Here is a 13,239-nt window from a genome sequence, read left to right as displayed (position 1 = left end):
ACATGTTCTTTTTGTGCCATTTTTGATGGATGTATAAATCAGCATAAATGAGGAAGTGAAACCAAGGTTGGTATCAGACTCTGGGAATCTTTCAAACCAAATTCTCACTTCCACCTACAGCCTGAGAAAGTGACTATGAAAGCCCTACTTTGATTTTTCCCATCAGCTGTAAGCGATAAACACAAGCCACTGCTGTCCAAACATCTGCCCTAACAGATGGACTTGCAGTGTGTGTGCGCGTGCGTGTACATGCTTCACACATTTCCATTTTTGACTTAGCCTGCTGTTGTCCTCTCAAAATAACTCCCATTCTTTCCGACCTTATATGTGCACGGCTACCGTGTGTGAGGAAAAGCCTGCCTGCAAAGGAATCACGTATCCAGGCCTTATAGAACAGACTGCATCCCCAGCCACTGCTGTGTGTCTCAACAGACTAGATCTCTTCCCAGCTTGTTTGATGTTTTTAGTCTCTTTCCAATGTATCTCACAAATCTTAATCAGGAGTGCCTGCTTCATCTTTTTTCATTCTTGGATAAAGAGAGTCGGCGAAACATGTCTCTGTCCTGCAAACGTCTCCGAGCAGCCTTCCTGGACCCTCAGCTCTGGTCTCTGCTCAACTTTTTCTCCCCTAGTGAGCTTACGAGGAACAACTTCATCCTTGGCCCCTTTTTGAGGTACCTGAATATATGTTGGCATTCCAGCAGGGTCAAAGTGTGCAACATTGAAGACTATAAGAAGACGATGTTCCAGAAGGACCTCTGCAGCAAGCATACAAGCTTGGTCAGCCATTTCCTGGCGCGTGTCTGCCACATGTGAGTGCTTTTGTTTTGTTTAAGTGCCATCCCATTATTGTCCACGTCATGTGTTTGATCTTGCCAGATGGGGAGGAGAGAAAACTGACACCAGTGATGATCAATGTCGCTTCTTATGCTTTTATGTTCTCAAATTCTGTTTGTTCAAAGAATATTGGACATGCACTACTCATTTGTCATATGGAGTATATAATAGATCCATTTGTAAGACAGTAAACCATGGGATTAACTGTTGCACCTCCTAGCTGAAAAAAGATCCAAACATACTCAACTGGGAATGCAATTATATATACAGTGGTGCTTGAAAGTTTGTGAACCCTTTAGAATTTTCTATATTTCTGCATAAATATGACATCACCAGATTTTCACACAAGTTCTAAAAGTAGATAAAGAGAACCCGGTTAAACAAATGGGACAAAAATATTATACTTGGTCATTTATTTATTGAGGAAAATGATCCAGTGTTGCATATCTGTGAGTGGCAAAAGTATCTGGTGTGACCCCCTTGTGCAGCAAGAACTGCAACTAAACGTTTCCGGTAACTGTTGATCAGTCCTGCACACCGGCTTGGAGGAATTTTAGCCCATTTCTCTGTACAGAACAGCTTCAACTCTGGGATGTTGGTGGGTTTCCTCACATGAACTGCTCGCTTCAGGTCCTTCCACAACATTTTGATTGGATTAAGGTCAGGACTTTGACTTGGCCATTCCAAAACATTACCTTTATTCTTCTTTAACCATTCTTTGGTAGAACGACTTGTGTGCTTAGGGTCGTTGTCTTGCTGCATGACCCACCTTCTCTTGAGATTAGTTCATGGACAGATGTCCTGACATTGTCCTTTAGAATTCGCTGGTATAATTCAGAATTTATTGTTCCATCAATGATGGCAAGCCGTCCTGGCCCAGATGCAGCAAAACAGGCCCAAACCGTGATACTACCACCACCATGTTTCACAGATGGGATAAGGTTCTTATGCTGGAATGCAGTGTTTTCCTTCCTCCAAACATAACGCTTCTCATTTAAACCAAAAAGTTCTATTTTGGTCTCATCCGTCCACAAAACATTTTTCCAATAACCTTTTGGCTTGTCCATGTGATGTTTGCTGCTTGTCTTCAGTTTGCTAATGTTCTTTTTGGAGAGCAGTGGTTTTCTCCTTGCAACCCTGCCAATGCACACCATTGTTGTTCAGTGTTCTCTGGTGGACTCGTGAACATTAACATTAGCCAATGTGAGAGAGGCCTTCAGTTGCTTAGAAGTTACCCTGGGGTCGTTTGTGACCTCGCCAACTATTACACGCCTTGCTCTTGGAGTGATCTTTGTTGGTTGACCACTCCTGGGGAGGGTAATAATGGTCTTGAATTTCCTCCATTTGTACACAATCTGTCTGACTGTGGATTGGTGGAGTCCAAACTCTTTAGAGATGGTTTTGTAACCTTTTCCAGCCTGATGAGCATCAACAACGCTTTTTCTGAGGTCCTCAGAAATCTCCTTTGTTCGTGTCATGATACACTTCCACAAACGTGTTGTGAAGATCAGACTTTGATAGATCCCTGTTCTTTAAATAAAACAGGGTGCCCACTCACACCTGATTGTCATCCCATTGATTGAAAACACCTGACTCTAATTTCACCTTCAAATTAACTGCTAATCCTAGAGGTTCACATACTTTTACCACTCACAGATATGTGATATTGGATCATTTTCCTCAATAAATAAATGACCAAGTATAATATTTTTGTCTCATTTGTTTAACTGGGTTCTCTTTATCTACTTTTAGGACTTGTATGAAAATCTGATGATGTTTTGGGTCATATTTATGCAGAAATATAGAAAATTCTAAAGGGTTCACAAACTTTCAAGCACCACTTATTATTATTATTATTATTATTATTATTATTATTATTTTAATTTTTTTTCCCCCAGGAGGGTTTTCTAGGGGGATGCAACCCAAGTCAAACAACAAACTGTGCCTGTAGGAATGAATAAAAATATTTCATAATTGCTGTCAACATTCATTCATGTGGACATCTGAATGTGAACAGCATGTGTAAGTCATGTAAGTGTCTGTTTGCATTCGTAAAGTATGCCTTTTGAAGAAAAGAACAAAACAAAATGTTTTTAATACGAATAAACATGTAGAAACTCATCAGAAAAGCTCTTGAGTTGTTTTTTTTCCCAGTCACTCCCACAGTGTAATCAAAAACTTCCTGATATCCAGTGCACTGAAAGGAATATGGAAATGCTTTGACTTGAGACAGCTGTGGATGCTGATTAAATTTCTCACCGTTGTATATGACAGAAGGTCTGAGAAGCAGGAAGTGTTGTGATGAATTCAGAGATTAATTGTTGGCTGGAATTTTAATGAGAGGTCTGCACATGTTATCCCAGGCAGCCTATAATGACTAGACATACTAAAGCCCTGTTTGCCATGCTACACAGCTTTATCTCTGGGTTGAAGCTGCAGAGACAGAGGAAACTTCCCACTGTGCAGTTTGTGATTTGAAGAGAAGAGGTTCTGGCAAACAGCATTTTCACATCGAGATGGGGAGATCTGTCTTTATCTGAAAGCTAGCCAAAGAAAAACTGGAGTGACTTTTGAGGGAAGAGGCAAGAAGTATAATTAGAGAGAAGATCTGAAGTGTCTAGTCCTTCCTCATCTGCTCTTCTCACAAGATTTACACTGGCAGGTGGAGTTTACACTTAACACTTTGGTTGCTACATGGTGGTGCAGTGCTTAGTACTGTCGCCTCACACTAAAAATGTTCTGGGTTCAAGCCCAGTGGCCAACAGGGGCCTTTCTGTGCGGAGTTTGCATGTTCTCCCCATGTCTGCGTGGGTTTCATCCAGGTGCTCCGGTTTCCCCCACAGTCCAAAGACATGCGGTTAGATTAACATGAGAGTGACCTTGGGCTGAAGTGCCCTTGAGCAAGGCATCTAACCCACAACTGTTCCTTGGGTGCTGTAGTATAGTTGCCCACTGCTCTGGGTATGTGTGTGCTCATTGCTCACTTGTGTGTGCATGTGTTTGTTCACTGCTTCAGATGGGTTAAATGTAGAGCGGAATTTCACTGTGCTTAAGTGTAAGTGTGATAATGTTGTTGTTCTTCTTCATCTTAATGTACATCTCTCTCTCTCTCTCTCTCTCTGACACACACAGACTGAGAGGGTCATAACAATGTTTTCTATAAAGAAAAATCTGTAACAATCAAGTGAGGCACCTGGTGAGGTTCCTCATATGACTCCTGAGGTACTTTTCATTTCAGTGTACTGCTACATGTCATTTTACACTCTTAGAAAAAGGGTTACAGCTAAAGAACCCTAAGAACTAAGACAGCCATCTAAGAACTGTTCTTGAATCCTTGAAGAAACTTTTTTTTTTTCTTGAGTGTACAACAGAAATACAGGGTGACTGTTGCAGAGACAAATAATTTTACACTCAGATAGTCCTCTGTGTTTAACAGTGTGTCTTGATCTGATTTATTGATTTACAAGTATTAGTTGCACAATGGGGCAGTACGGTGGTGTAGTGTTTAGCACTGTCGCCTCACAGCAAGAAGGTTCTGGGTTCAAGCCCAGCGGCTGACGGCGGCCTTTCTGTGTGGAGTTTGCATGTTCTCCCCATGTCTGCGTGGGTTTCATCCGGGTGCTCCGGTTTCCCCCACAGTCCAAAGACATGCGGTTAGATTAACATGAGAGTGACCTTGGGCTGAAGTGCCCTTGAGCAAGGCATCTAACCCACAACTGTTCCTTGGGCGCTGTAGTATAGTTGCCCACTGCTCTGGGTATGTGTGTGCTCATTGCTCACTTGTGTGTGCATGTGTTTGTTCACTGCTTCAGATGGGTTAAATGTAGAGCGGAATTTCACTGTGCTTAAGTGTAAGTGTGATAATGTTGTTGTTCTTCTTCATCTTAATGTACATCTCTCTCTCTCTCTCTCTCTGACACACACAGACTGAGAGGGTCATAACAATGTTTTCTATAAAGAAAAATCTGTAACAATCAAGTGAGGCACCTGGTGAGGTTCCTCATATGACTCCTGAGGTACTTTTCATTTCAGTGTACTGCTACATGTCATTTTACACTCTTAGAAAAAGGGTTACAGCTAAAGAACCCTAAAAACTAAGACAGCCATCTAAGAACTGTTCTTGAATCCTTGAAGAAACATTTTTTTTTTCTTGAGTGTACAACAGAAATACAGGGTGACTGTTGCAGAGACAAATAATTTTACACTCAGATAGTCCTCTGTGTTTAACAGTGTGTCTTGATCTGATTTATTGATTTACAAGTATTAGTTGCACAATGGGGCAGTACGGTGGTGTAGTGTTTAGCACTGTCGCCTCACAGCAAGAAGGTTCTGGGTTCAAGCCCAGCGGCTGACGGCGGCCTTTCTGTGTGGAGTTTGCATGTTCTCCCTGTGTCTGCGTGGGTTTCTTTCAGGTGCTCTGGTTTCCCCAACAGTCCAAAGACATGCAGGGTAGGCTAACTGTAAAATTATTTCTGAAAAAAATCTGTGGGAGAATTAATAAAATTGTATTGTTAGGCTAATTGGTGGCTCTAAAGTGAGTGTGAATGGTTGTTTGTCTCTACGTGTCAGCCCTGCAATGACCTGGCGACTTGTTCAGGGTGTACCCCGCTTCTCACCCATAGTCAGCTGGGATAGATTCCAGCTTGCCCGTGACCATGCACAGGATAAGCAGTTACAGATAATGGATGGATAGTTGCACAATGTGGATTTAAATCAAAATAAGTGCATTTTAGATTGTCACAAAAATATCGTAGTAATATCCATCCATCCATCTATTATCTGTAGTCTGTTCTACAGGGTCTCAGACAAGCTGGAGCATTGTCTTAGTAATACTTCTTAGTTTATCTGAAGAATAATGACATGCCTCCAAACAGGCTATTGAGTAAAACAAGAAGACGGAGTCATCTATATCCCCTGCCCTATATACCAACTATATACCAAGTTTCAAGATACACTACCGTTCAAAAGTTTGGGGTCACCCAGACAATTTTGTGTTTTCCATGAAAAGTCACACTTTTATTTACCACCCTAAGTTGTAAAATGAATAGAAAATATAGTCAAGACAGTTTTCTGGCCATTTTGAGCGTTTAATCGACCCCACAAATGTGATGCTCCAGAAACTCAATCTGCTCAAAGGAAGGTCAGTTTTATAGCTTCCCTAAAGAGCTCAACTGTTTTCAGCTGTGCTAACATGATTGTACAAGGGTTTTCTAATCATCCATTAGCCTTCTGAGGCAATGAGCAAATACATTGTACCATTAGAACACTGGAGTGATAGTTGCTGGAAATGGGCCTCTATACACCTATGGAGATATTGCACCAAAAACCAGACATTTAGTAGAATTTAGCTAGAATAGTCATTTACCACATTAGCAATGTATAGAGTGTATTTCTGATTAGTTTAAAGTGATCTTCATTGAAAAGAACAGTGCTTTTCTTTCAAAAATAAGGAAATTTCAAAATGACCCCAAACTTTTGAATGGTAGTGTATTATTTGTCATGTTTTTCAAGTTCTGCTGCAGGAAACCAACCCTACCTCTTTACACTGACCTCAGCAGCCCATGGCATAAGCCCACTGGACCTTTGTTCCAGGTGAGCTAAAAATTAAAATGTTTCACATTTCTTAGTATCAAAAGGCACATATACATTACTTAATCAACACATATATCAACTTTCAAGACCATACCACTCATAGTTTTCACATTCTGCTCCGGAAACAAAACCTACCCCTAAGACTAACCTGAGAGACTAAGTCTGAAATTGTTTCCATAGAAAGATGAAAAATTCAAATTTCTTAGTATGAAAAGGCACGTCTACAGTGGTGCTTGAAAGTTTGTGAACCCTTTAGAATTTTCTATATTTCTGCATAAATATGATCTAAAACATCATCAGATTTTCACACAAGTCCTAAAAGTAGATAAAGAGAACCCAGTTAAACAAATGAGACAAAAATATTATACTTGGTCATTTATTTATTGAGGAAAATGATCCAATATTACATATCTGTGAGTGGCAAAAGTATGTGAACCTCTAGGATTAGCAGTTAATTTGAAGGTGAAATTAGGTGTTTTCAATCAATGGGATGACAGTCAGGTGTGAGTGGGCACCCTGTTTTATTTAAAGAACAGGGATCTATCAAAGTCTGATCTTCATAACACATGTTTGTGGAAGTGTATCATGGCACGAACAAAGGAGATTTCTGAGGACCTCAGAAAAAGCATTGTTGATGCTCATCAGGCTGGAAAAGGCTACTGGAAAAATGTTTTGTGGACGGATGAGACCAAAATAGAACTTTTTGGTTTAAATGAGAAGCGTTATGTTTGGAGAAAGGAAAACACTGCATTCCAGCATAAGAACCTTATCCCATCTGTGAAACATGATGGTGGTGGTATCATGGTTTGGGCCTGTTTTGCTGCATGTGGGCCAGGTTTGGGCTTGCCAAAATTGATGGAACAATGAATTCTGAATTTTACCAGTGAATTCTAAAGGAAAATGTCAGGACATCTGTCCATGAACTGAATCTCAAGAGAAGGTGGGTCATGCAGCAAGACAATGACCCTAAGCACACAAGTCGTTCTACCAAAGAATGGTTAAAGAAAAATAAAGGTAATGTTTTGGAATGGCCAAGTCAAAGTCCTGACCTTAATCCAATCAAAATGTTGTGGAAGGACCTGAAGCGAGCAGTTCATGTGAGGAAACCCACCAACATCCCAGAGTTGAAGCTGTTCTGTATGGAGGAATGGGCTAAAATTCCTCCAAGCCAGTGTGCAGGACTGATCAACAGTTACTGGAAATGTTTAGTTGCAGTTATTGCTGCACAAGGGGGTCACACCAGATACTGAAAGCAAATGTTCACATACTTTTGCCACTCACAGATATGTAACACTGGATCATTTTCCTCAATAAATAAATGACCAAGTATAATATTTTTGTCTCATTTGTTTAACCGGGTTCTCTTTATCTACTTTTAGGACTTGTGTGAAAATGATGCTTTAGGTCATATTTATGCAGAAATATAGAAAATTCTAAAGGGTTCGCAAACTTTCAAGCACCACTGTACATCACCCTGTTAAGATATATACCAAGTTGCAAATCCGTATCATGAATAGTTTTGGATATGTGCTCCGGAAACGAACACTGCTCTTAGAAACTAAGTCAAAATCTATTTTCTATGTAAAAATTTGAAAAATTTTTTTTTTCAAAAATCCAAAATAACCCAAGGCACCAGTTCACATGTTTCTTGATATGTATACAAAGTTTCATGAAGATCTTGAGTAGTTTTAAAGATATGGCCCGGAAATGAAAATGTGACCGGACGGACAGACAGAACCCGTTTCTGTATCCCCCACCAAACTTCATTTAGGCGGCGGATAATGAACTGCAGTGTTTGCAGACATCTGCTGCATATTTCTGTGTTGTGATACTCTTGGCCTGAACATGTCATTATGGTTGACCAGCTTGTGTATATCTTGTGTATGTTACTATCCCAGAAGTCATGACAACATGTTTAGTGGCACATTAGCCATGCATTACCAGTCAATTCATGGAAATTGTGATGATGATGAAAAATGAGATCAGCATATGGCAGTTCTCTAATAAGTCTGTGCATTATTATGGCATTACTTGGTTACTGCAACATTGTGTTTATAGTAGGCCTGGAACAGCTTCCAGTATATACAGTATGTTTCTACATGTTTCTCCTCAGGCCCCATGTGAACAAAGGAATCTATGCTTTGGAAAATATTAGTCATTCCTGTTTCTGGAAATGAAGCCTCTTTCACAATTCAGCAGAAAGTGCTGATAGAGGTGTGTGTGTGTGTGTGTGTGTGTGAGAGAGAGAGAGAGAGAGAGAAAAGGAGGTGTGAACCACCGACATTCAGGCGGCTCCATGGGAAAAATGTCTGCGCCTTTTTCTGAACAAAAGGAAGGCGGTGCCATGGAAAAGGAGGGCATCTAACTGGGAAATAAAGAGACATGTATAGTTTCTTTGTCTCTCATTCATATACTGTAAAATCAGCACATCCCCTGCTGAAGAATGACTGAAATCAACTCCAATGACAACTGGAGTCTTTTCAGTTGTATTCCTCTTTCTCTTCTAACTGAACCATTTTCAGCTTACTCCAGAATGATAAAAGATAAAAAGAAAGACAAGAAGTGGCACGTGATTCAAGTACTCTGCCCCATACCCAGAGTTATTGGGACAAGACCATAATGCTCTGATGCTACTGAAATGTATCAGCTTCACATGTGGACAAGTGGTAAGATTATGTAAGCCTTTATGTAATCCGCATCAGTACACGTGAATGACATTCCAGCTCTGTGAGCGTAGCCAGACATCAGTTGTGTGTGTGTGTGTGTGTGTGTGTGTTTATATACTACTGAGGACCAAATGCCCCCACAATGATAGTAAAATCTGACAGTTTCTACCTTGTGGGGACATTTGGATGGTCCCCACAAGGAAAATTGCTGTTGTTGTGCTTTTTAAACAAAAATTTAAAAAATAATAAATAAAAGAGCCAAAAAGTTTAATTTTCATTACTGAGGTTAAGGTTAGGTGTAGGCACAGCATTAATAAACTGCAATAATAATCATGTCAGTGGAAGGTCCTCACGAGGATAGTGAGACAAATGTGTGTGTGCGCGCGCTTGCAAACCCTGTGCAATTCCATCAGCAGGCTGCAGCACTTCCATTCCCACTATAGTAAGAGAGTGCATGAGGAGGAGCCATATGGCAGGCAAACTTTAAGACTTCTTGAGCCCAGTACTGATTGCTTACAAGTGGCATGTCACAGAACATTAGATAAACAAGATTAATTTTATACACAGAAAACAAGCTCTGTGGCCATTTTCAAGCAGTCTGAGCTGATGCAGAAATTTTTAGCTTTTGCTGGACTTTTTGTTTATATAGAAATCTCTGGTGAACCATAGAGGTTATGGTCAGGTTAGTTTCTATCATCAGAGAAATTGGATTGGATTGGATTGGATATGTTACTAACAGCGTGACTCACCGTCCTATTGAAGTTGGATGGCTGCCACTGTGATGCCTTCACTGATGAAATAAATACTTCAACGTGCATTCAATACAAAGCATGCCATCTCATACCAAAAAAACTATTCAAAAAGAACATAAAAACCTCCTCCTTACAACCACAAATCATCAAAGATTCTGAATTTATGCCAAAGCTCCTCTGGAGGATGCTCTTTTTCATACAATAATTCTTCAGCTCCATAATATGCATTATATATACGGTATTCTGTTATAGAATATGAATTCATTCATTCATTTTCAGTAACAGGACTATCCTGGACAGGGCCGCATTGAATGTGTAAGCTATCCCAGGAAGACTGGGCAAGAGCTACAGTGTAGGTCACCATCACAGGGCACCATGCGCACATATATTCACACCAAGGGGAAATTTAGCCTATCTTCAAATATTTGTATTTGGCCACATTATCAAATACACTCACTGGCCACTTTATTAGGTACACCATCCACCTGCTGTTTGATGCAGTTCTCTAATCAGCCAATCCCGTGACAGCAGTACAATGCATAAAATCATGCAGATACAAATCAAGAGCTTCAGTTAATGTTCACTTCAAATGTCAGAATGGGGAAAAATTGTGATCTCTGTGACTTTCACTGTGACATGGGTGTTGGTGCCAGATGGACTGGTTTGAGTATTTCAGAAACTGCTGATCTTCTGGGGTTTTCACACACAACAGTCTCTAGAGTTTACACAGAATGGTGCGAGAAACAAAAAACATTGAGTGAGCGACATTTCTGTGGGTGGAAACGTCTTGTTGATAAGAGAGGTCAGAGGCAAATGGCCAGAGTGGTTTGAGCTGCCAGGAAGGACATAGTAACTCATATAATCGCTCTTTACAACCGTGGTGAGCAGAAAAGCATCTCAGCATGCAACAGCAGAAGACCACATTGAGTTCCACTCCTGCCAGCCAAGAACAGGAATCTTGGACTCCAGAACAAGTTCCTATTAAAGTGACCGGTGAGTGTAGCTGCACTGACTATATATTACTTTGGTGAGGAATTGTTCTAGGTATAGCAGTGACAATGACAGGGAAGTAAGTAGCATTATAGTGGATGTGGTGCTATTTCACTTCTATGTCATGCTTGTGTTGGGGAACAGTCAAAAAACAAAAAACATAAAAATGCAGGTAACAATGTTATTAATGAATGCTGGAGGTCAAATACCGGACACTTTACATAGAAGAAATGAATTACAGTACATATACAAGGTAGATTTATAATGTCGGTGTGTCTAAAACATCCAGTAAGTCTATAAGATGTGTTAAAACCACAACAATGCTGCTCATACCAGTGGTATTACTTCTGATGTGTAATGGGAATAAGAGCTGTACTCATTTCTCATAGAAGAAATGTGCATTATTTTACACCCATCATGTTTCTGTTCTCACTTCATTTCTAATATGACTGTCCTTTCTCTCACTCTTAAGGTGTCCAAACTTGCTGTCCCTAACCCTGTCTGATTGTGGACACATCACAGATGGAGACGTGATCAACGTGCTGCACAGTTGCAGGCGCCTGCAGCGACTGTGTCTGGAGAACTGCTGCCGCGTGACAGATGCTGTGCTGGAGGCAGTAATAACCCACGGAGGCAGTTTGCAGGAAGTGAGGGTGGATTTCTGCAGGAATATAACACACACAGGGCTGCAGACCTGCAGAGACAAGAGGCCTGGAGTTCAGCTAGTTGCTGAACGGAGTGCAGGGATGATACCGGACACTCAGCCTGAGGAAAAACTGCACATCAGGAGAGCACTACAGAAAGCCCTTATCTTTTCCTGAAAACCAAGGATGGGGATGGGAAGATGAGATGTTTTCTGAGACCTGTGAAATCATAGCACAGTCATCTGATGATTTTGTTTTACTCTGAGGTTAAAAAGTGGGCATTATGTTCAAATTTCTTCTTTTTTTAATTTGAATTTTTATTTCTGAGGTTTCCATGTCATTCACAGTGGTGTGAAGTTTCTACAGCTTTTTCTACAAATCTGTATTTAATACAATGCATTTAAAAGTTTTTTAAACAAGTGTGTCTTAATTTTTCACTTCAAGAAGTGAAGACTCAGCTCATTTAAATCGGCATGTGTCATAATGTAGGCTAGAGAATGTTCCAGACACTACCTGCACTGAAAACATCTCATTATCTCTAGCCGCTTTATCCTGCCCTACAGGGTCGCAGGCAAGCTGGAGCCTATCCCAGCTGACTACGGGCGAAAGGCGGGGTACACCCTGGACAAATCGCCAGGTCATCACAGGGCTGACACATAGACACAGACAACCATTCACACTCACATTCACACCTACAGTCAATTTAGAGTCACCAGTTAACCTAACCTGCATGTCTTTGGACTGTGGGGGAAACTGGAGCACCCGGACGAAACCTACGCGGACACGGGGAGAACATGCAAACTCCGCACAGAAAGGCCCTCGCCGGCCACGGGGCTTGAACCCACCTTCTTGCTGTGAGGCGACAGCGCTACACCACTACACCACCATGCCACCTGAAAACATAGTATCTCAATTAAAATTTCAAGCTTATACACATACACTCACTGGCCACTTTATTAGGAACACCCACATATCTGCTGTTTGATGCAGTTCTCTAATCAGCCAATCCCGTGACAGCAGTACAATGCGTAAAATCATGCAGATACAAATCAAGAGCTTCAGTTAATGTTCACTTCAAACGTCAGAATGGGAAAAACTGTGATCTCTGTGACTTTCACTGTGGCATGGGTGTTGGTGCCAGATGGACTGGTTTGAGTATTTCAGAAACTGCTGATCTCCTGGGGTTTTCACACACAACAGTCTCTAGAGTTTACACAGAATGGTACGAAAAACAAAAAACATTGAGTGAGCGACAGTTCTGTGGGTGGAAACGTCTTGTTGATAAGAGAGGTCAGAGGCAAATGGCCAGATTGGTTTGAGCTGCCAGGAAGAATATAGTAACACATATAATCACTCTTTACAACTGTGGCGAGCAGAAAAGCATCTCAGCATGCAACAGCAGAAGACCACATTGAGTTCCACTCCTGCCAGCCAAGAACAGGAATCTTAGAATCAAGAACAAGTTCCTATTAAAGTGGCCAGTGAGTGTAGATTACGTCAATGATTTAGAAGGACCACCTGTCTTAGCTCACTTTGTCTTTAACACAGGCCTGTTTATATAATTTACTAAATGTCCTTACTTGGATTTGCTCTGCCATGGTGCATTCACTATTTATAGCAGTCTCATTATTTTTCTCTGAAACACTCCACAGTACTTGAACGTACAGAAATAATATTAAGATATTAACTTGCTTCTCGTGTAAAGCTACCTGATCACAATAAAGCTGAATACTAAAGAGTATGTAGGCAACCGTGGTG

At 40.9% G+C, this 13,239-nt stretch overlaps 1 protein-coding gene across 1 annotated transcript; it reads left to right on the top strand.

Annotated features, from left to right (window-relative positions):
• The first annotated feature begins 465 nt into the window (after positions 1-465).
• On the top strand, positions 466-11,701 carry fbxl22 (F-box and leucine-rich repeat protein 22). The gene is made up of 2 exons (XM_060909435.1): positions 466-812; positions 11,310-11,701. Exons 1-2 carry the CDS (start codon positions 478-480, stop codon positions 11,656-11,658), a joined length of 684 nt encoding a protein of 227 aa, XP_060765418.1. The 5' UTR covers positions 466-477; the 3' UTR covers positions 11,659-11,701.
• The last annotated feature ends 1,538 nt before the right edge of the window (positions 11,702-13,239 follow it).

This window comes from Neoarius graeffei, chromosome 2, assembly GCF_027579695.1.
Source record: "Neoarius graeffei isolate fNeoGra1 chromosome 2, fNeoGra1.pri, whole genome shotgun sequence".
Classification (NCBI taxonomy): domain Eukaryota; kingdom Metazoa; phylum Chordata; class Actinopteri; order Siluriformes; family Ariidae; genus Neoarius; species Neoarius graeffei.
Note: the sequence above shows the minus strand (reverse complement) of the source record. Positions and strands in the feature narration are given on the sequence as shown.

Bases quoted from the DNA above. Each gene is read 5' to 3' on its own strand.
- fbxl22 (XM_060909435.1), top strand. From the start codon at position 478: ATGTATCTCACAAATCTTAATCAGGAGTGCCTGCTTCATCTTTTTTCA. The intron at 813-11,309 runs GTGAGTGCTTTT...CTCACTCTTAAG, and splicing joins CTGGCGCGTGTCTGCCACAT to GTGTCCAAACTTGCTGTCCC.